The sequence below is a fragment of the Thamnophis sirtalis genome, unplaced genomic scaffold (assembly GCF_051295495.1).
Source record: "Thamnophis sirtalis isolate CommonGarterSnake01/CBP01778 unplaced genomic scaffold, rThaSir2_p1.2 scaffold_8, whole genome shotgun sequence".
NCBI classification, from domain to species: Eukaryota; Metazoa; Chordata; class Lepidosauria; order Squamata; family Natricidae; genus Thamnophis; species Thamnophis sirtalis.
This window is the reverse complement of record NW_028261388.1, coordinates 4,888,304-4,911,593: the sequence shown is the minus strand read 5'-3', so window position 1 is coordinate 4,911,593 and position 23,290 is coordinate 4,888,304. Positions and strand designations below refer to the sequence as shown.

Here is a 23,290-nt window from a genome sequence, read left to right as displayed (position 1 = left end):
ATAAATATAGATAGATAGATAGATGATAGATGATAGATAGATAGATAGATAGATGATAGATAGATAAATGATTGATAGATAGATAGATGATAGATAGATAGATGATAGATAGATAGATAGGAAGGAAGGAAGAAAGAAAGAAAGAAAGAAAGAAAGAAAGAAAGAAAGAAAGAAAGTAAGTTAGCCCAGGGAAGGGAGGCCAAGCTAGGAGTCTTAAGCCCTCAGTCACTGCATAGTGGAGCAAATTTGGGCTCTTTTCAAATGGATTTTAATTGCACTCTGCTCTTTTAGGAGGCGGTCGCTCCTCTGCAGAGGTTAGGGGGTGGGGGTGGGGGGAAAACCCCTTTTGAGTGTTGCCCATGAGGTGGGAAATAGGTGTTTTTGTGTTTTGAGTGCCTTTATTTACATCTCAGGGAGACGAAAAATGGCCAGAGAAATGTCATTGATTAGTTCAGGCTGAGGTGGTTTCAAGGGAGCCCATCGGGAGACCATTTCCAAGCTCCCACTTGGCTTTTAGATGTTCTTAGCGATTCAGAAATGTCTTTTCATTCACAGAGGGAAGTTCTTTTGGTTGGCAAAGGACAAAGCAAGCTTATGAGCTTCACTGTGGGAAGAAACATATATATGTGTATATAAGTATACACACACACACACACACACACACACACATATATATATATATGCATGCATACATACATATGCATATACATACACATATATACACACACACATACATACACATACACACAGACACAAAATCCATGTGAAGAGTGACTTTTGTGGCTACTCGAGTTCTAACCAAGAGCTGCTCCCAAAGATAGATAGATAGATAGATAGATAGATAGATAGATAGATAGATAGATAGATAGATAGATAGATAGATAGATAGATAGATGATAGATAGATAGATAGATATAGACAAACAGACAGACAGACATGTGATAGATACAGAGACATAGATAGAGGGAGGGAGGGAGGGAGAGAGAGAGAGATCTATTATATCTATCTCATTCTGTTGAATAGGTTATAGATAGAGAGACAGACAGACAGACAGACTCATTCTGATAAATAGAAGATAGATGGATGGATGGATGACAGACAGACAGACGATAGATAGATATACAGTAGATAGAGGGAGGGAGGGAGGGAGAGAGAGAGAGAGAGAGAGACATCCCTCTATCATATCTATCTCTTTCTGATGAATAGATTATAGATAGATAGATAGATAGATAGATAGATAGATAGATAGATAGATAGATAGATAGATAGATAGATAGACAGACAGACAGACAGACAGACAGACAGACAGACAGACAGACAGACAGGATAGCTAATGGTAGACAGACAGACAGATAGATGATAGACAAATAGATAGGTTAGATAATGATAGACAGACAGACAGGCAAAGAGACAGACATCTATCTCATTCTGATAGATAGATAGATGATAGATAGATAGATAGATAGATAGATAGATAGATAGATAGATAGATAGATAGATAGATGATAGATAGATAGATAGATAGATAGATCAGTGTTTTTCAACCTTTTTTGTGCAAAGGCACACTTTTTTCATGAAAAAAATCACGAGGCACACCACCATTAGAAAATGTTAAAAAAATTTAACTCTGTGCCTATATTGACTATATATAAAGTAATTCTCCCACGGCACACCTTACACTATATCACGGCACACTAGTGTGCCGCGGCACAGTGGTTGAAAAACACTGAGATAGATAGATAGATGATAGTTAATGTATACATAGACAGATTGATAGATGATTTGCTGATAGATAGATAGATAGATAGATAGATAGATAGATAGATAGATTGATAGATGATAGATAGATAGATAGATAGATAGAAAGAAAGAAAGAAAGAAAGAAAGAAAGATAGATAGATAGATAGATAGATAGATAGATAGATAGATAGATAGATAGATAGAAAGATAGATGTTGCCGACCAAGTTAGATAATGATGATGATGAAGATAGACAGATAATGATGAAGAGAGGGAGAGAGGGAGGAAGGAAGATCCTTTTACTGAGCCTACTGAAAGGAGCGAGAAACATCTCAGAAGGGGCCCTTCCTTTTTTTGGGGACCCTAACATCTAAGACAGAGAGACCCTTTAAGTCTTGCAAGATTCTGTTAATGTCACTTTACAATAAAGAGGGAGCTATACATTCCTGGGTGTCCTTCTTAACTGGACTACCTCGCAAGGCTGGCATATATGAGAGCCGAGGTGGCGCAGTGGGTAGAGTGCAGTACTGCAGGCCACTTCAGCTGACTGCTATCTGCAGTTCAGCGGTTCAAATCTCACCGGCTCAGGGTTGACTCAGCCTTCCAACCTTCCGAGGTGGGTGAAATGAGGACCCAGACTGTGGGGGCGATATGCTGACTCTGTAAACCGCTTAGAGAGGGCTGAAAGCCCTATGAAGCGGTATATAAGTGTAACTGCTATTGCTATTGCTATATAAAAGCAAGTGTGACGTTGATTTAAATAAGCGGTGGCATAAACTTCGCTGGAGGTTGGAGTTCTTGCTAAGTGTGGGAATCAGAGGTTGGGAAACAAAGTTGGAAAGTCATCTTTGTAGTTAATAAAGCTTTCCCCCCCCCCCTGCCCCCATCGCCCAATTATGCCTGAGCTTTCCTGCTGCTTGTTACACAGTTGTTGGCTTATTTAAACTTGTCACATTTTTGCTGTGTTAATTTAACGTGTAAAGAAAACATTACGCACCAAAGTTCGTACTGTTGGTTATTCTCTGCTAGATTCCTCGTGCGGTAGGCCTCATCCCATCCCTTGTTAATCGTAGGAGCTGGAATACTATACGTAGTTGTCTTGTTACAGAATATTATTGCATTATTAGCTGGATACCCGTGCTTCGCGATGAAACTATGTGATCGGGCTATTCAGGGAAAATTTGGTTCACAATCCGTTGGCTCAGTGGTGGTCGGTGATTGAAACACATAAGGGAATATCACGTCCGCCGCCTTGAATACGGAAGCAGTCCCAAAGGTGGAAGGCGTAGACCTTTTGATGAGGTACCGACGTTTAGTACTGCAATGAGCCTCACACCGGTTCTGAGTGGAGGAGTTGAACATCTGCCAGTTTGAACTGAGGTAACGGAATGCAAGGCAACTGGCAGTTGGAACAGAGTTCTTTTGAAGTGGGGAGGGGGAGTAGACTGTCTAACTCCTTAGCATCAGAGTGTGTTAATATACAATACAATAGCAGAGTTGGAAGGGACCTTGGAGGTCTTCTAGTCCAACCTCTGCCTAGGCAGGAAACCCTATACTGTTTCAGACAAATGGCTATCCAACATCTTCTTAAAGACTTCCAGTGTTGGAGCATTCACAACTTCTGGAGACAAGTTGTTTCCACTAATTAATTGTTCTCACAGTCAGGAAATTTCTCTTCAGTTCTAAGTTGCTTCTCTCCTTGGTTAGTTTCCTCCCATTGCTTCTTGTTCTACCCTCAGGTGCCTTGGAGAATAGTTTGACTCCCTCTTCTTTGTGGCAACCCCTGAGATATCGGAAGACTGCTATCATGTCTCCCCTAGTCCTTCTTTCTATTAAACTAGACATATTCAGTTCCTGCAACCGTTCTTCATATGTTTTAGTCTCCAGTCCCCTAATCATCTTTGTTGCTCTTCTCTGCACTCTTTCCAGAGTCTCCACATCTTTTTTACACCGTGGTGACCAAAACTGAATGCAGTATCCCAAGTGTGGCCTTACCAAGGCCTTATAAAGTGGTATTAACCCTTCACATGATCTTGATTCTATCCCTCTGTTTATGCAGCCTAGAGCTGTGTTGGCTTTTTTGGCAGCTGCTGCACACAGCTGGCTCCTATTTAAATGGTTGTCCACTAGGACTCCAAGATCCCTTTCACAGTTACTACTGTTGAGCAAGGTACCACCTATACTGTACCTGTGCATTTCGTTTTTGTTGCCTAAATGTAGAACCTTACTCTTTTCACCATTGAATTTCCATTGAATATAAGGCAACTGGCAGTTGGAACAGAGTTGAACATAAGGCAACTGGCAGTTGGAACAGAGTTCTTTTCAGGGGGAGAGGGGGAGTAGAACGTCTAACCCCTTAGCATCAGACCGTGTTTATATAAGGCAATTGGCGGTTGGAACAGAGTTCTTTTCAGGTGGGGAGGGGGAGTAGAACGTCTTAGAATCAGAGCGTGTTAATTACTGTATAAGAAATGCTAATGATCTGATGGTCATTTCAAAAAAATCCTTTTTTGAATATATAAAACATATATATAAGCGAAGGCATCTAGCCAACCTTGGCTGATCTTGAAAACGCTAACCAGGTTGGGGCTGTTTAGTACTGGAAGAAGTGAAAGAGACGGCAAGGAAGAGCAGTGGGGCAAAGCATCCCAGTTCCCCATTTTCTAAGTGTGCACCCCATTTTTGTTAAGGCAACCTGTCTTAGTAATGAGGACCTCTTTAGATAGATCTCAGTAATACAGGAAACTTGAGATCCTACAAGAACAGCAGATGCTGTGGATAGAGCCTACTCCAAAATGGGTTAGAAAATCTCAGATTTGTAAATTAGATTGGGCAATCAAAAATATCCTGCAGAGAATAGCAATAGCAATAGCAGTTAGACTTATATACCGCTTCATAGGGCTTTCAGCCCTCTCTAAGCGGTTTACAGAGTCAGCATATCGCCCCCACAATCTGGGTCCTCATTTTACCCACCTCGGAAGGATGGAAGGCTGAGTCAACCTTGAGCCGGTGAGATTTGAACAGCCGAACTGCAGAACTGCAGTCAGCTGAAGTAGCCTGCAGTGCTGCATTTAACCACTGCGCCACCTCGGCTCTATATAAGAAGAAGAGAGTCAAACCCTCAGTCCATTGTTGGCAAAAGAACATAGATGTGTCGGTTGACCCATGAGGGACTTCACAGTCCTCAACTTACAACTGTTCATTTAGTGACCATTCGATGTTCCAACAGTGCTGAAAAAAAGTGACTTACGACTATTTTTCACACACACGACGATTGCAGTGTCCTCCATGATCATGTGATCAAAATTCAGAGGCTTGGCGACTCACTAACTTGCGATGGTTGCAGAGCCCCCGGGGTCACGTGGTTGATTTTTGCGACCGTCTGACAAGCAAAACCAACGGGGAATCCTGATTCACTTAACAACCGTGTTATTCCCTTAACAACCGCCCTGATTCACTTAACGCCTGCGGCAAGAAAGGTTGTAAAACGGGGCGAAACTCGCTTTACGAACGTCTCGCTTAGCAACAGATATTTGGCTTCAACAACCACGTTGCTCACTTTAAAACTGCCGTGGCAAGAAAGATCGTGAAATGGAGCAAAAGTCACTTAAGAAATGTTTCACTTAGCAACAGAAAATTTTGGGCTCAAGGGTAGTCATAAGCTGAGGACTACCCGCATTCATAAATGCTGAGTCCCACCTCAAGAGTAGGGGCTACTCATAGTACCTGCTATTCTTATAGGATCTCAGTCTTCCTGTACTACTGAAAGATGACAGCCTAGACTAGGGATGTCCAACTTTGGCAACTTTAGAACTTGTGGACACAGAATTCCCCAGCTGAAGTCCAGAAGTTGACAGGATTGGACACCCCTGAGTAGACTTTCCCAGTCTGTGATTGGTTGGTTGGTGGGTTGGGTTGGGTTGGTTGGTTGGTCAGTGGGTTGGTTGATTGGTTGATATCCCACCTTTTAATTCTAGAGATGAAGGCAATGAATTAAGCTCAGTATCTCTTCTTCCTATTTTTCCCTCAACTTTCCAGTGACTTAGGTTGGAGAGGGAGGGAGGGAGAGAGAGAGGGGGAGAGAGTTAGAGAGAGAGATTGGTCCAAGGTAACTTAGGGGGGCTGATTGTGAACTAGAATCTCATCTACTCACCTCTAAGTCACAGTGGCCGTCGGGTTGAGCAAGAATGAATGGCTCTAAATGGCATTGTTGGTTTCCTTGTTGGAGGATGGACCACAATCTAGATCTCCCTGCACCTAGTCTTACCAATAAAGCACACTGGCTCTCCTCTAATGAGTTTGGAACTGCATTACCTTGAACCCTCCTCTAGATATTGGCCCAAACAGGGAGGAATTCTGAAGGTGGAAAGCCCACCTCATCTGGAGACCCAACTGAGGGATGTTCTCCTAGATGCAGGCCACTCAATCAATTGCCTTCCGAGAGGAATTCTAATGCTGATTATGGAATCCTGAGGGATGGAACATCCAACCTCAGCCCTGGTTTTGTTTTTGTTTTTGTTTCTATTTTTGACATTTCGCCATTCTTCTCAGTGAAGAAACATCTCCCCATCCCAAAGTTGACTTCTCTCATTGCTCACCGCAGCCATGCACCTGTTTGGCCTAAACTGGCACCTGCAGCCGATGGAAGGGCAGATGTTTGAGATCACGGAAGACACAGCCGGCCGTTGGCCAATGCCAACAGACGTCCCCTTGTATTCCTCAGGGGGCACAGGGTTAGAGTTACCTGAGAGAAAAGGCAAAGGAGCTGGCGAAGGTACGGTTGGTGTGTTTTCCTTGTGTGTCTCGCCACCCTCATAACATCACGCCCTTCCCCCTCCAGTTGCCACTCCATTCCAGAATTTTCTAGAGCGCACCCACTCCACACCGTCATCTCTCCCTTCGCCGATGCTGACACGAAACGTGCATTATCACACCACCACAATCCAATCCAGAGCCATCCATCAAAGGGTGGGGGGGATACCTCTTTCGTGTGTGTTTGTTTACTGTGTGTTCTTCCAAAATTCTCCTGTCTTCGCTGACATGTGTTGATGATTTAAAATAAGCTTGTTTTAATGCTCCTTGTTTTTCTCCCCCCACAGGGATACCAAATGTTGGCGTTTCTTCCTTAATTATGCTTCATTGTTGTTGTTGTTGTTTTTCATGGTGATTTTGTTGGTAAATGTAGGCCAAAATGCATTTTTTTGAAAGCTTCCTGAAACCACAAGTTTCGACATCCCTTACTAAATTGAGATCAGACACTGAATTTATTACGTTTCGAAAATCAGGTGGGAAAGCTACAGGGAGTCCTCCACTTCCGATCACAATTGGGATCAGAAAATTTGGCATTAAGTGGTGCCGTCATTAAATGAGGACTTAAAAGTGACCACAATTATTATTATTTTTTTGCCGTAGTCATTAAGTGATTCATCATCACCTGATCACGATTTGTGACCTTTTCCTGCCGGCTTCCCCAATGACTTTGCATTCGGGAAGCTGGATTTGTTTAACAGCCACATGATTCACTTTGTGACCGCAGTGACTCGCTTTACATCCATGGTAAAAATGTTCATAAAGTCAGATCCAGGCACGTGGTCAGTTGATTTACGACTACTACTTTCGATCAAACCGAAATTATACTCCCAAGAGCCGAGGTGGCGCAGTGGTTAAGGTGCAGTACTGCAGACCACTTCAGCTGACTGTTATCTGCAGTTCAGCGGTTCAAATCTCACCGGCTCAAGGTTGACTCAGCCTTCCATCCTTCCGAGGTGGGTGAAATGAGGACCCAGACTGTGGGGGCAATATGCTGACTCTGTAAACCGCTTAGAGAGCAATAGCTATTGCTATTGCTAATTGTGGTCATAAGCCGAGGACTACCTAAAGCATGCCCAATTATTTAACTGTCGTGTAAATGCTTCAATCTCTGGAAGTTGTTCATTCCTATCCTTTACCATCCAAGAATACTCCGTGCTTTCTAAAAAAATTATCTGTCTTCTCGCGAGACCAAAAGATATAGCTACCAGTTGAAAGTAGTAAACTATTAACTATTCAAAGCTACAATATTGGCCAAAATTGTGGAAACCTTTTTGGACAAGTGTACAATATTTTTGAGGTTTGATGGCTAATAACACCACTTTTTTTTTTGAGTAGTACCATAAAATTATATATCAATGGAAAGATAATTTAATCAAGAATGCAATGCAATAACCTTTATGAAGAATTCGCTGTTAGAAGTTACAAAGAAGAAAAGTGAAACACGTAGGAAAAAACAAGATATACAAAAATTATCACCATGGAAAAACCTGTATGTAAAATCATCCTTTGTTTAGGAAAACTAGCATGACCACAGTATCTCAGGAAAAAGTTGTGAGAGGTAAAATCCTGTCTTTACTTAAAGCTAAGCATTGTGTAACACAATAAAACTCAGGATTGCTACAAAAGCAGCACAATTTTTCCCCCATTAAAGTAAAAAAGTTTGTGAAAATCAGAAACTTTGGGTGCCAGGCTGATAATCTTGCTGAATTTTTTTTTTAAAAAAAAACTGTTCTCTGTTCTCCAAATATCAGTACGTATAGAACTCAATTGTGGCTTCAGAATCATATGGAAAAAGCAATCACATGTATCCAATTATATCCATTAGAACTGTCATAAGTACAAGTCAGTTGCCGAGCATTTGAATTTTGACCACGTGACTTTGGGGATGCTGCAACAGTTATAAATGTGGAAAAAAACACGGTCATAAGTCACTTTTTTTCAATGATGTTGCAACTTCAAATAGTCACTGAATGAACTGTTGTAAGGCGAGGACCTGATTAAATGTTTGAAAGGTGAATTCAAAAGGATTGCTGATTTCAGTGTGGGTAAAATGAGACTTCCGTTATTAAATGTTTCTGGAAGCTGAGTTTTCCATGGGTGCAAATTCCGCCCTCTGTACAGAAAGCTCTCTCTCTCTCAGTTGGATGTTCACAAATCTGCAAATACCACACATATTTTAAATAAATTTAACACCAAAGCAGTTAATCTGTCCACAGGGGGGGAAATTTGTGTTAACTTCCTAACAGATGGAATCACTTAAGTTTTAAGTAGACTTTTACTGTCTGGAATATTAAAAAAAATATATGTTAGGGCTGCAAGAATCTACTCCCCATCGAAATTCTTGCCATTGAACAGGGGAATTTGGCTGCATAAAAAGACTGCGGCTGGAGAGAGAACATTTTAATTCTTTATTCTCCAAATACCACTTCCATTTACAGTATGTTTCAAAAAGGAAGGGAAGAGAATGGCAGGCCAGGCTCCAGCTTGGCAACAGTTTAGAGCTGCGTTCTTCAACCTCGGTGTGGAATAGAATAGAACAGAGCAGAACAGAACAGAATATAGGAATAGGAATTGGAATGGAATAGAATAGAATAGAATAGAATAGAATAGAGGAGTAGACTGGAGTGGAGTAGAGTAGGGAATAGGGGTAGGGATAGGGATAGGGATAGGATAGGATAAAAGAGAATAGGACAGAACAGAATAGAATAGAATAGAATATAGGAATGGGAGTGTAGAGTAGAGTATGGGATAGGATAGCATAGCATAGAAGAGAAGAGCACAGAACAGAATATAGGAATAGAATAGAATAGAATAAGAAATAGAATAGAATAGGAATAGTAGGCCACCTCCTGACGAGCAAAATCAATGGGGAAGCCAGACTTCACCTAACAACGGTGTTACTAACTTAACAACCAAAGTGATTCCCTTAACAACGGTGGCAAGAAAGGTCGTAAATTGGGGCTCTTAACAACTTTCTCCCTCAGCCACAGAAATTTTGGGCTCACTTGTGGTCGTAAGTCGAAGGACTATCTGTATGAAATTTATATGGAATTTGGAACATATGAAAATTAAAAAATTATAAATTCAGCACCAGATTAAATTAAAAGAGATTAAAATGATTTTTTTTAAAAAACCCCATAGTGGAGTAGTGATGTGAATTTTCTCTTACTACACCAGCAGAGACAGTGTAGATAGAGAGTGGTTGTAAGAGAAGAGTAAAGTGGCCTTAAACTCTTCAAAACACTGTTTTAAATTTGGAAGAATTTTTTAAAATAATAATAAGATTCAAAGGCTGCAAAGAGTTACAAAGAAAAGTTTAACTATTATATCTGGATGAACCAAAACACAGAAAAATTGCTGCAGCCTGTGAAAACGGAGAACATTATAAAAACAACAGAAACCAAGGCAGAATGTAAGGAAAAACAGCTGGATGACAGATTAAATAGATGGAAAACCAAAGCTTTGCACGGACAGCACTTGAAAAACATTGAAGGAAAATGTAATGACAACTTGACGTGGACATGGCTTAAGATGGGAACCATCAAGAAAGAAACAGAAAGTTTAATCCTGGCTGCTCAAGAACAAGCACTATAAACTAATGCCATGAAAGCAAAGATACAAAAATCCACCGACAATCCAAACTGCCGACTTTGCAATAACAAAGTCGAAACTGTTTCACATTTAATATTTAATAATGTTCAGTTGATGGAGTTTCATGTTTAATGAATAAAAGAAACAGTAATAATAGTAATAATAATAATAGTATACAAACGGACAAAATACTGGCACATAATACACCAGACATCGCACTGGTTGAGAAAAATAAGGTCACAATCATAGACATCGCAATACCAGGTGATAGCAGGGTCGCCGAGAAGGAACATGAAAAAATCGCGAAATACCAGGACTTAAAAATCGAAATTCAACGACTATGGCACAAACCAGCAGTGGTAATTCCAGTGGTAATTGGCACACTGGGTGCTATTCCAAAAGCGCTGGAATTACATTTGAAACAGTTAAAAATTGACAAAATGACCATCGGTCAAATGCAAAAAGCCGCACTGCTTGGATCTGCACGCATATTACGAAAATACGTTACGACGTCCTAGGCCCCTGGGTGGGGCCCGACTAGTAACCAATGCCAAATCCGGCGAAACAACTGGCCGTTGTGATACAATTCTGTTGTTGCGAATAATAATAATAATAAGTGGTATTTGTAATACATTTCTAAATGTTCAGTTGACTGGGTTTCATGTTTAATGAGTAAAAGAGATAATAACAGCAGTAGAAATCAATTAATACATATTTTTGCCTTCCTCGTTCCTGACAAAGGGCCATCAAAACGACAGCAAAGTTCCCTAACAATTTTTTTTTAGTACAAAACATTTTAAAAAAAATTAATCTTGATCATAAAAATTCCAAGGGCATAGAAGATTGGAAATTTGTGGTTCCAGCCTCTCAGATTGGAGAAAAAATAATAATAATTGTCTTGATTATCCAAAGAGGAGATAATTTTTTCAATTAAGAGAACCTTCATTTAATCCAAGATTTTATTTTTATTTTCCTATGTATTTCAGCAGGAAAGCCCAGTACTTTCTTCCCCGAAGACAGTTTTATAGACACCGGGGAGATCGATGTCGGCCGAAGAGTCACGCAGAAGATTCCTCCCAGCATATTTTGGAGATCCCAGGTGTTCATCGACCATCCTGTACATTTGAAATTTAATGTTTCATTGGGGAAATCGGCTCTGGTTGGGATTTATGGACGAAAAGGACTCCCACCTTCGCACACTCAGGTGAGGCAAATTCTGGGGAGATATGACCAATGCGTATAAAATTAGAATAGCAATAGCAGTTAGCAATAGCAGTTAGACTTATATACCGCTTCATAGGGCTTTCAGCCCTCTCTAAGCGGTTTACAGAGTCAGCATATCGCCCCCAACAATCCGGGTCCTCATTTCACCCACCTTGGAAGGATGGAAGGCTGAGTCAACCTTGAGCCGGTGAGATTAGAACCGCCGAACTGCAGATAACAGTCAGCTGAAGTGGCCTGCAGTACTGCACCCTAACCACTGCGCCACCTCGGCTCTTCCTATGTTTATATTATATATTATTTAAATATACACATGTTTTACAAATATGATAAGTAGTAATCTGAATTAGTAAGATTAGTTACCTGGCTTTTAAAGATGAAATAAAATATCTTTGTAAACTTGGTAACTAAATACATGTCTGTCACAAAACAGCAGAATAGCAATAGCAATAATAGCAATAACAGTAGACTTATACCGCTTCATAGGCCTTTCAGGCCTCTCTAAGCGGTTTACAGAGTCAGCATATTGCCCCCAACAACAATCCGGGTCCTCATTTTACCCACCTTGGAAGGATGGAAGGCTGAGTCAACCCTGAGCCGGTGAGATTTGAACCGCTGAACTGCTGATCTAGCAGTCAGCCTGCAGTGCTGCATTTAACCACTGCGCCACCTTGGCTCAGAAGAGTTATCTTGGCCACCAGAATGATTACTACTGAACATAAGATGCAATACAGATCTACAGTTCTTGACTTACAACCGTTGTAAAGTGTAAGTGACTGTTTAAAGCTCCAACAGCACTGAAAATACTATCTTATGACTGTTTTCCACATATATGACCATTGCCCCAGCCCCGTGGTCACATGATCAAAATTTGGACGCTGGACCACTGGCTCATATTTACAATGGCCGCAGTGTCTCCCAGGGTTGTGTGGTCCCATTTTGCGACTTTCTGACAAACAAGAGTGAATGGGGAAGCCCCATTAATTTCTTGCTACAGTTGTTAAGTGAGTCACAGCGGTTATTAAGTTCCTAACAAGGTTGTGAAGTGAGACTGACTTTCCCATTGCTTGTCAGAAGGTCGCAAAAGGGGATCACGTCACCAGTGATGGGTTTCACTTATTTTTATCACCGATTTGCCTTGCGTGCGCACGCTTGTTTTGCGTGTATACGCACCTCCCGTACATGCTGTTAGGTAAACTCCCCGTTGGGAGAGCGAGTACATTCAGAGAAGCGTTGTGAGAGTTGTGTTGGAGAATACACAAACCAGCCTACAGAGACACTGCAGTTTAAATAGGCTTTTACTTTCGTGAAAATAGAAGTATCAGAGTCCATCAAACAGTCCAAGTCATACACGGATAAGACAGTCAGTCATCAATGTCTTTCAGTTAAGGGATAATCCAAATAACATAGTCCAGAATCATATAATCAGTTTGGCATTCAAAGTTTGTTAACAGTTGCAAAACTTACAATAGCTCACGGCACTTTCTAACAGCCAGCTTCCAAAAACACTCAGATCAGATCAGCCCAGCATCTAATAAACAGAGAGAGTTAACAGTCACTCTGGCTCCCTCTTATGGCCGATTGAGGAAAACAGCAACCAATCACATTTTACAGTATGATTTAAAGAAACAGGTACAACATTGTTACATGATTTATATATTGCCAACCCAACCGTTAGAATTATATTCCTAACACATGAGCTTGGCTGTCCGTGCGTGTGCTTTGTCCACACACTCGCCTTCCACGCACACACCTGGTTCCACGCACACACCTGGCCTCAAAAACGTGGCTAAATAGGATGGCATAGAGCCGGGACCCGTGTGTTGGCCCATCCACAATCTCCGCTATCGGTTCACCTGAACTGGTTCGAACCGGCTGAATACCACCGGCTGAATAGCACGTGACCTTGGGACACAGCAGCAGTCATAAATATGAGTCAATTTCCAAGCGTCTGAATTTTGATCACTCAATAACCACGGGGATGCTGCAACAGTTATAAGTGTGAAAAGTGGCCATAAATAACTTTTTTTCCAGTGTTGTAACTTTGAATCAGTGGTGAAATTCAAAAATTGTTTACTGCCGGTTCTGTGGGTGTGGCTTGGTGGGCATGGTATGCTTGGTGGGTGTGGCAGGGGAAGGATACTGCAAAATCCCCATTCCCACCCCACTCTGGGGCCAGCCAGAGGTGGCATTTGCCAGTTCTCCGAACTACTCAAAATTTCTGCTACCGGTTCTCCGAACTACTTAAAATTTCCGCTAATGGTTCTCTGAATTACTCAAAATATCCGCTATCGGTTCTCCAAACCTCTCAAAATTTCCGCTACCGGTTCTCTGAACTACTTAAAATTTCCGCTAATGGTTCTCCGAATTACTCAAAATATCCGCTATTGGTTCTCCGAACTACCCCAAATTTCCGCTACCGGTTCTCCGAACTACTTAAAATTTCTGCTAATAGTTCTCCGAATTACTCAAAATATCCGCTATTGGTTCTCCGAACTACCCCAAATTTCCGCTACCGGTTCTCCGAACTACTTAAAATTTCTGCTAATAGTTCTCCGAATTACTCAAAATATCCACTATCGGTTCTCTGAACCTCTCAAAATTTCTGCTACCGGTTCTCTGAACTACTTAAAATTTCTGCTAATGGTTCTCCAAACTACTCAAAATTTCCACTACCGGTTCTCTAGAACCTGTCAGAACCTGTTGGATTTCACCCCTACTTTGAATGCTTACTAATCAAATTATGATTAAGTTGAGGACTATCTGTAACCAGGACCTGAAATTATTTTTTGGGGGGGGTCTACATTTCAACACACGTGTTCTTCCCATTTGTGTGTGTGTGTGTGTTTCAGTTTGACTTTGTCGAGTTGCTGGACGGACGGAGGCTCCTGAGTCAGGAAGCCCGCAATCTGGAAGGACCCCAACGGCAGCCAAAGAGCTTCGTGCCGCCGGCCAGCCACGAGACCGGATTCATTCAGTATTTGGATTCTGGCATGTGGCACCTGGCCTTTTACAACGATGGGAAAGAATCCGAGTTGGTCTCCTTCCTCACCACCACTATTGGTAAGAGCATCTTACGATTTACCGATAGAAGGGAATATATGTAGCTGAGGGTTGAACTGAGCGGCCCTTGATGCTAACAACACTGATGGTGTTACCTAGCTGGGTAATGAAACGTCTGCAAGAAAAACACCAAGTTCAGAGAGCACCAAGGACTCCACAATTGCCAACTTCCTCCTCCTCCTCCTCCTCTCCCACTTCCTTCTAGCACTGGCGTAGTTACCTAGTTTTGTAATTAAACGTCTACAAGAAAACAATCAAGCTCAGAGAGCATTAAGGAACTCACAGTTCTCCTCCTCCTCTTCCTCCTTCTCCTCCTCCTCTCCTCCTTCCTTCTAGCACTGATGCGGTTACCTAATGTTGTAATGAAATGTCTGCAAGAACACCATCTGGGCCACAACACTAGAGTATCATTTTGTAGGAAACCGACTTAAGTTTGCCAAGTCAGTTTTAGGTAAACATTTTCTTGGTTTCCTCTTTGTATATAGCAATAGCAGTTAGACTTATATACCGCTTCATAGGGCTTTCGGCCCTCTCTAAGCGGTTTGCAGAGTCAGCATATCGCCCCCAACAACAATCCGGGTCCTCATTTCACCCACCTCGGAAGGATGGAAGGCTGAGTCAACCCTGAGCCTGGTGAGATTTGAACAGCCGAACTGCAGAACTGCAGTCAGCTGGAGTAGCCTGCAGTGCTGCATTTAACCACTGCTCCACCTCGGCTCTTACATATATGCTCTTCATTTGACACACTTAAGGTGAATAATGTCATAACGTGGTTCCAGCAAAAGAAGCACAGATCTGATCTGTTGGGGATGAAAAGAAGTATCTTAATTTCATATTTAATGCCAAATAATATGGACTGCATTTTCAAAATGGCTGCTTCTCCAAACCATCCTTCTCTTCCCAATAAATCTTAGCTGTGCCGTATATGGTTTTTTTTCTCCCAGTTTGAAGGGTTGCTGCCGGTTCGGATTGGTTCGTCCATACCGGTAGTTCCGACCACCAGCTGAGCGCCCCCCCCCCCGCACCGGTGCTATCCCATCCTATATATTTCACTCTCTGGCTCACTCACCCGGCCCACGCAGTTCAGCTGATTTCTGTGCCTTGTCCGCTCTACTTACCAAGGCTGCCCAAGGTGTGCTGGAAGCCACGCGCATGAAATCGGCGTGTGTTTGAAGCCACGTGGACGGCGTGCACGCTCGCTCACATTTTTGGTTTTGCACAAGGCGAACCGGTTGTTAAACGATTGTGAAGCCCACCTCTGGTTAAGCTTGCAATTGGATTGACCCAACGCTGTTCTTGGAATGGATGACACCGAAATACGGTGTCTTCTTTTGGCTACCTAGGAATTCACAGATTCCTAATCCAAGAATTTCTTAAGAGTTGCAATATGATGTGGTTTGGCCACCAGCCTCAGTGGCCAGTTTTCTTTTTCACCGGATTGAAACCCGAGTATGTTGTTATTGGAAGAAGCCTCATTTCAGAGGTGGTATTCTGCCACCCCGCTTGACGGGTGGCGGCGGCGGGAGGCTCCTCCCACCTGCCCAGATGGCACCACGGACCCTCTGCGCATGCGCAGAAAGGTTCACCGACAAGTGCGCGCTCGACAAAAGCGCACCGACGAAACTGCGGCGAGAAAACTGCGAGGTCAAAATCGCACCGACGAATGAGCGCAGAAGCGCGCCGACAACAGCGCGCCGACAAAAGCGTGTCTTCAACGCAGAACTAATAACAACCTAATAACCCTAAACCTAACCCTAAACCTAACCCTAAACCTAACCCTAAACCTAACCCTAAACCTAAACCTAACCCTAAACTTAACCCTAACCCTGAACCTAACCCTAAACCTAACCCTAAACCTAACCCTAAACCTAACCCTAACCCTAACCCTAAACCTAACCCTAAACCTAAACCTAACCCTAAACCTAACCCTAAACTTAACCCTAACCCTGAACCTAAACCTAACCCTAAACCTAACCCTAACCCTAAACCTAAACCTAACCCTAACCCTAAACCTAACCCTAAACCTAACCCTAACCCTAAACCTAACCCTAAACCTAAACCTAACCCTAAACCTAACCCTGAACCTAACCCTGAACCTTACCCTCACCTTAACTTAAATCACGCTTTTCTGGGCGCGGTTTTGTTGGCGCGTTATTGTGGGCACGTTTATGACAGCGCGGTGTTCTCGCCGCGGTTTCGTCACTGCGCTTTTGTCATGCGCACATTTGTCGGGTCACGGCGCAGAAGGTGTGCGTGCAAGTGAAGCACACACTCCCAGTTCCAAACCGGTAGCAAAAGTAAGCACATTTCATGCCTGCCTCATTTGATTCTTGAGTTCCTTTTGATATGTCTTATTTCTTTTTAAAACATTGCTAAATAGCAGGAGAGACTCTCATTAAAATCATGTCAGTTAACCCTCTCTACAACTGCTTTACATTTCGAGACAACTATGTTTAATATCTGCTAATCCACCTCACTGTAATTCACAGGCTCTTGTATGAAAATTTACACGTATAACATTCGGTTCTACCACAAAACCGTGGACGACAAAATCGCGGTCGACGAAAGCGCGTATGTGACGTCATCACAGCGCGACGAAAAAGATCGAAAAAGATCGAAAAATGTAAAAATAAAGCTAAAACCTTCCCCTAACCCCCCCAAACCTAACCCCAAACCTAACCCTAAACCTAACCCTTAACGTAACGAAAAACCTAACGCTAACCCTTAACCTAACGCTAAACGTAACGCTAACGCTCTAACCCTAAACCTAACCCTTAACCTAACCCTAACCCTAACCCTTAACCTAACCCTTACCTTTATGTGAATCAGCTTGCTGTAATTTAATTTTTATTTCAATTTTTCGATCTTTTTCGTCGCGTTGTGATGACGTCACATACGCGATTTCGTCGACCGCGCTTTTGTGGAACGCGCTTTTGACGGGTCACGTAACATTCCTAACCACGGGGACTGTTTAATGGTCTGATTTTTTCCCCCCCTCCTGGACTTGCAAAATGATCCTTCGTTGTGAGAGTGACATTTTTCCTTCTTCCCCAAGCAGCTTTAGTGTTGAGTCTCAGCTGTATTCAATAACTACCTGAGAGCCATTGGCTGTAATTTGTCTTGGCAGGTTAATTAAAAGTCTAGTTCTTATTAAAGCAAAGTCATTAAGGGATGCAATATAGCGTTTATTTATTTGTTTATCACTTACCCCGAGAGTTGATTCAATCTCTGGTTGAAATGCAGTGATAGTAGAGATAACCCTTGATTTAGGGCCATTTGTTTCTTGACTGAGTTTACCACGGCCCTTTGCAAAAGTGACTTCTGACCGTTGCTCACACTTACTGTTACACCATCAAAATGTCGATGTTGTTAACGGTTGCAAAATTTGAACACTAGGATGTTCTGGGGAAGCCAGATTCACTTAACAACCACGTCACTAACTTAGCAATCACAGTGATTCACCTGACTACTGTGGCAAAGAAGGTCATAAAATAGGGCAAAATTCACTTAACCGCCATCCTGCTTAGCAACGGAAATTTGGGTTTCGGTTGTGGTCGTAAATCAAGGACTACCTGCATTCTACTTTCTGGCTGAAATATTTGATTCTTTCCTGCTCCATCAACACGTGTTTTTTTTTTTTTACATCCTTAAAGTTGAATTATGTCAAAAGGCACCACGTTGTAACCTAATCTTATACATGTCCCTTATAGTGGACAGATGAGAGAATGTTTCTTCATAGTGTCCTTCCAAAAGTTCATCATATATTCGTTGCTCTTGAAAAACTTTTGCCTTGTGGATTGCACTTCTATTAAAGCCATGTTTCCTAACCTTGGGCAACATTTAAGATGAGTGGACTTCAACTCCCAGAATCCTCAGCAATGCTAGCTGTGGAATTCTGGGAGTTGAAGTCCATATAGCAGTTAGACTTATATACCGCTTCATAGGGCTTTCAGCCCTCTCTAAGCGGTTTACAGAGTCAGCATATTGCCCCCAACAACAATCCGGGTCCTCAGAAGGATGGAAGGCTGAGTCAACCCTGAGCCGGTGAGATTTGAACAGCCGAACTGCAGTCAGCTGAAATAGCCTGCAGTGCTGCATTTAACCACTGCGCCACCTCGGCTCTATACCTACTTGGAAATTGTTGAGGAGAGAGATCCTTATTTTGAACACATGGGTGTTGTTCCATGCTGAACAATAAAATAAAATTGTATAGTTTAGCCCCTTATTTCTCAACCTTGGTGACTTTTAAGTCCTGTGGACTTCAACTCCCAGATTTCCCCAGCCAGCTATGCTGGCTGGGGGATTCTGGGAGTTGAAGTTCACAGGACTTAAAGTCACCAAGGTTGAGAAACACTGGTTTAGCCTATCTTTAACTCGTGTGTAAAACCACCTTTGAGTATTATGCACCCCTTAAACCAGTGTTTTTCAACTTTAGCAAGTTTAAGAGGGGTGGACTTCAATTCCCAGAATTCCTCAGCCAGCTAGGCTGAGGAAATTCATACTCAGATTTGCCAGAATGAGGAATGTCCCTAGAGATATTTTGGTGCATTTTAATAGACTAAAGTCAAGAGATCAAGTCCCGCACATTTTAACACAAGATTGAAAATGGATAATGCAGACATAACTGTTCTGAAAGAGATTGCTATTAGAATTCTGCATAAGAGTTCTCTTTGATCCGATGGATAATTTAGAGTTGGTTTATGTATAGAGACAGAAAACGGTACACTTATTTTTCAGAAGGACACAGATCTTTTCCAAAAGTAAGAAACCAGAGTAGCAGAATGTATGAATTTAGCTACATTCTCACCCGGAACTGTGAAATTCAGCAATTTAGACCAGCGTTTCATCAGTTCGATGACTCTAAAAAAAGTAGATTTCAACTCCCAGAATTCCCCAACCAGAATGCTTAAACATCTTAAAAGCTCCGAGACTCATTCATAAACCTTCCACATCTCCATCCAGGGGTGGGAGTGAAAAACTTTAGCAACCAGTTCTCTGCCCAGTTGTGGGAGGACGTGGCCTCTTTGGCCTCCTGCACCCTCCAGCAGGGGGAGGGCATTTTCCCCCTCCCCAGGCTCATGAGGTTTTCACTACGCCTCCGGGAGGGTGAAAACGGCCTCCAGCTATCTCCAGAGGCCCTCCGGAAGCTGAAAACGTGTCCGGTAGGCCTGTTTTTCACCCTCCCAGAGTCTCTGCCTGAGGTCGTGTGGAGATTCTGGGGAGGGATGGGCGGGGCCAGCCAGTCCTTGAAGCAACCAGTTGAACCGGTGTGAACCGGCTGAATCCCACCCCTCTCTCCATCCCTCTACTCGTGACTCTTGATGGATATCTCTAACAAATAAAGTCACCAACAAACTAATAAAGAGACTTTTTCCAAAGAGCAAGACTTGAGAACATTTACTTTTCTTCAAACTTCTGAACTTCTTGACACCTGAAAATTGACAGTGGGCCATAACCATTTTCGGCTAAACCATGACAAAGTAGTCAATACTCGTTTGGCAGGAAACACACGGAGGAAGCCATAGAGTAATGGCTTCCCCTTGTAATAAGTCCCTTCCATTCCCTGTCCTTGCAAATTATAGCAAAGGAAGACCAAGGTCTCTTTTTTTCTCTCTCTCTCTCTCTGTAATGAATTAGCTTCCTTGCAAATGACTTTGGCAGCATTTTTGTAACACAGATGCTCTTCCGTAAATTGCCCGGTGGATTCACCTCTGCCAGATCTACTGTGATTTATTTGGGACAATCTGGTCTTGAGTGGAGCAAAACAGCAGGCCAAAGGAGAGATATAATCAGCTCATCTGGGGCAGCGGCTTGGCCAAAAAAAAAAAAAAAACCTGTTCAGAGATGGCAGGGAATAGACGAGCTTCTCGGGATCTTTTCAGCCGTTCCCGATGTCAACTTTGGAGAACCAATATTTTCTGACCCAGCCAACTCCCCCCAAAAGACAAGCCTGGAGAATTACAAATAATGCATCCTGGGTGGAGGCTTTAAAATACACAATTTTTAATATATTTTTCCCATTGTTGCAGCTTCTAACAAGTGTGACAGAAGCATTGCTTCAGCCCAGTACCCAAGAGAGAAAGAGTAGCCCTTAGTAATTAATCCTAATGCTACCCAGTAGATAAATAACGAACCAAATTTGCAACAGTCCCTCTTCTCCTAACTAATCCAGCCAGCTGATAGATAGATAATTATTCTAAAATTAAGGAAAAAGAGGAAAGATCTATTGGGAATCCAGCCAATTGGACCATCTCTTTAACATGTATAATTATAGGTTTTTTTTTTGGTCCTAACAAATGTAATTCACATAGGTACCGTATTTTTCGGTGTATAAGACACACCGGAGTATAAGATGCACCAAGATTTTGTAGAGGTAAACTAAAAAAAAAAACGTTTTTTCCACTCTGCAGGCCTCCAAACCCTCTGCATGCCTCGTATTTTGCTCATTTTTGTGAAAATGAGCAAAAAAACAGCCTGTTTTTCACTCAGTTTTGCCCTCCCCAGCCTCCAGGAGGTCTTTGCAGGCCTCCTGAACCCTCTGCATGTCCATTTTTGTGAAGTGGGTGGGTGGGTTTGGGAGACCTAAAATGTTGTACTCGGTGTATAAGACGCACCCAGATTTTCACCCTCTTTTTTAGGGGAAAAGGGTGCGTCTTATACTCTGAAAAATACGGCAATTTGCAGGTCCAAAGCCCAAGAGAGCTTTAAGGAGGATGTTAAAGTAAGATCAGACTTAACAAGGCCTGGCTTGCCAAATAGCACGATTGTGCTAGTTATTTTTGGAGAAAGGGAGATGATAGTCGGGTTAAAAGTAAGACAGCCATCTATCTCTGTCGCAAAGGCCAGTTATATTGCAGGAGCTGAAAGTCAGCTTATTATTGGGAAGAACTGTTCCTACTTACGACCATTAGCACTGATGTGCAAATAGATTGTTGAGGGTGCTTCAACGGGAGATTGACATGCCTACTGTAAAAGCTTATTGGGTGGAAGAGTTCATCGTAGTGAAGCTCAGCGGGGCCAGGTTAAGTGAGTTTTTGCTTTTTTTAAAAAATTTGATTTGATTTGATTTGATTATATTTATATGCCACCCTTTTCCCCCGGAGGGGACTCAGGGCGGCTCACAATTCAAATCAGGGAAGTGGGGTACAGACAGAAAATGAAAGACGAAACATAACAATACATAATTTAAAAACACATAACAGTCATACCATTCGAGACGGGGGCAACAGCTCTTTAGCCCCAGGCCTGTTGGAACAGCCAGGTTTTAAGGGCTTTGCGGAAAGCCTGGAGGGTGGTGAGGGTTCGAATCTCCACGGGGAGTTCGTTCCAGAGGGCCGGAGCAGCCACAGAGAAGGCTCTCCTCCGGGTAGTCGCCAGTCGGCACTGGCCGGCGGATGGAATTCGGAGGAGGCCTAATCTGTGGGATCTAATCGGTCTAGTGGAGGTGATTAAATGAAAAGTTTTAATAAATTTTACAAATATTTCCCCTTCTCCTTCCCTCCCTCCCTCCCCCAACCTCCCAGAGCAAAATACAGGGTATAAACATTTCAAAGTTTCAAAGTTTAATAACATTTGTATGCCACCCAATCCCGTAGGACTCCGGGCGGCTAACGATACAAATAAATCAAAAGGGAATAAGAGGAAAGAAAAGATAGATTTAAAAAACACACCATGCACTCCATTCCAAGTGGGGCTGGACCATATTTTGGGGTCAACAGCCCCAGGCCTGCTGGAACAGCCAGGTTTTAATGGCTTTCCGGAAGGCCGAGAGAGTGGGAAGGGTCCGGATCTCTGCGGGGAGATCATTCCACAGAGCCGGAGCAGCTACAGAGAAAGACCTCCCCCGAGTAGTCGCCAACCGGCATTGCCCGGTCGACGGTACCCGGAGGAGACCCAGCAAGTGAGATCTTATGGGTCGTTGGGAGGTATGTGGCAGGAGGCGGTCCCGTAGATATCCAGGTCCTAAGCCATGTAGGGCTTTAAAGGTAACGACCAGCACCTTGAAGCGCATTCGGAGACCGATGGGAAGCCAGTGCAGCTCGCGGAGGATAGGTGTGACATGGGTTTAACAATCATACGCTAACATAAGCTAACTAATTAGAGCATCCTAGCTCCTCTTGTACTTTAACTCTCCTTTTATTAGGCTAACTTTAGATAAATTGTAACGTTCCTTGTTCATTCATTCATAGGCTAATTGAGATTTCTTAGTCCGATATTTATTTTGAATGTAGTCAATCCATCTTCTCCATTCCAGCTTGTATTTCTCATCGGAATAGTCCTTCAAATATGCTGAGATTTTGGCTCTGCTTAGCAGAGATCTCTTAGCAGAGATCTCTGCTAAGTTTACTACTTTTAACGTCCATTCTTGAATAGTAGGCAATTCTTCCTTCTTCCAGTACTGCGCCACCAACAATCTTGCTGCCATTGTTACGTTCAGAATCAAATTTGTCTCTATAACTCAGTGTTTTTCAACCACTGTGCCGCGGCACACTAGTGTGCCGTGACATAGTGTAAGGTGTGCCGTGGGAAAATTACTTTATATATAGTCAATATAGGCACAGAGTTAAATTTTTTAAACATTTTCTAATGGTGGTGTGCCTCGTGATTTTTTTCATGAAAAAAGTGTGCCTTTGCACAAAAAGGTTGAAAAACACTGCTATAACTGTACAGTCTGTAATTATACCAAGCAAGAACTTTTTGTAAGTAGATTCCCCAAGGAAAAAAACAGGATAAGGAGACCATTACAGTCTCATCTGACCCTGGCCAGGACAGAAGGCAATCAACAAGGGCGATGAAGGAAGTTTCTAAGATGTCAACATAAGGAATTCTGAGCTACTTCAGTCCAGTCATGGAGGTTAATCCAT

At 42.6% G+C, this 23,290-nt stretch overlaps 1 protein-coding gene across 1 annotated transcript in view; it reads left to right on the top strand.

Moving 5' to 3' along the window:
* The window catches only part of TENM4 (teneurin transmembrane protein 4), a 164,687-nt gene that overhangs the window by 22,794 nt on the left and 118,603 nt on the right, over nt 1-23,290 (top strand). The window contains 2 exon segments of the mRNA XM_087722028.1: nt 11,132-11,346; nt 14,216-14,426. Of these exon segments, the coding sequence (XP_087578154.1) occupies nt 11,132-11,346; nt 14,216-14,426 (426 nt within the window).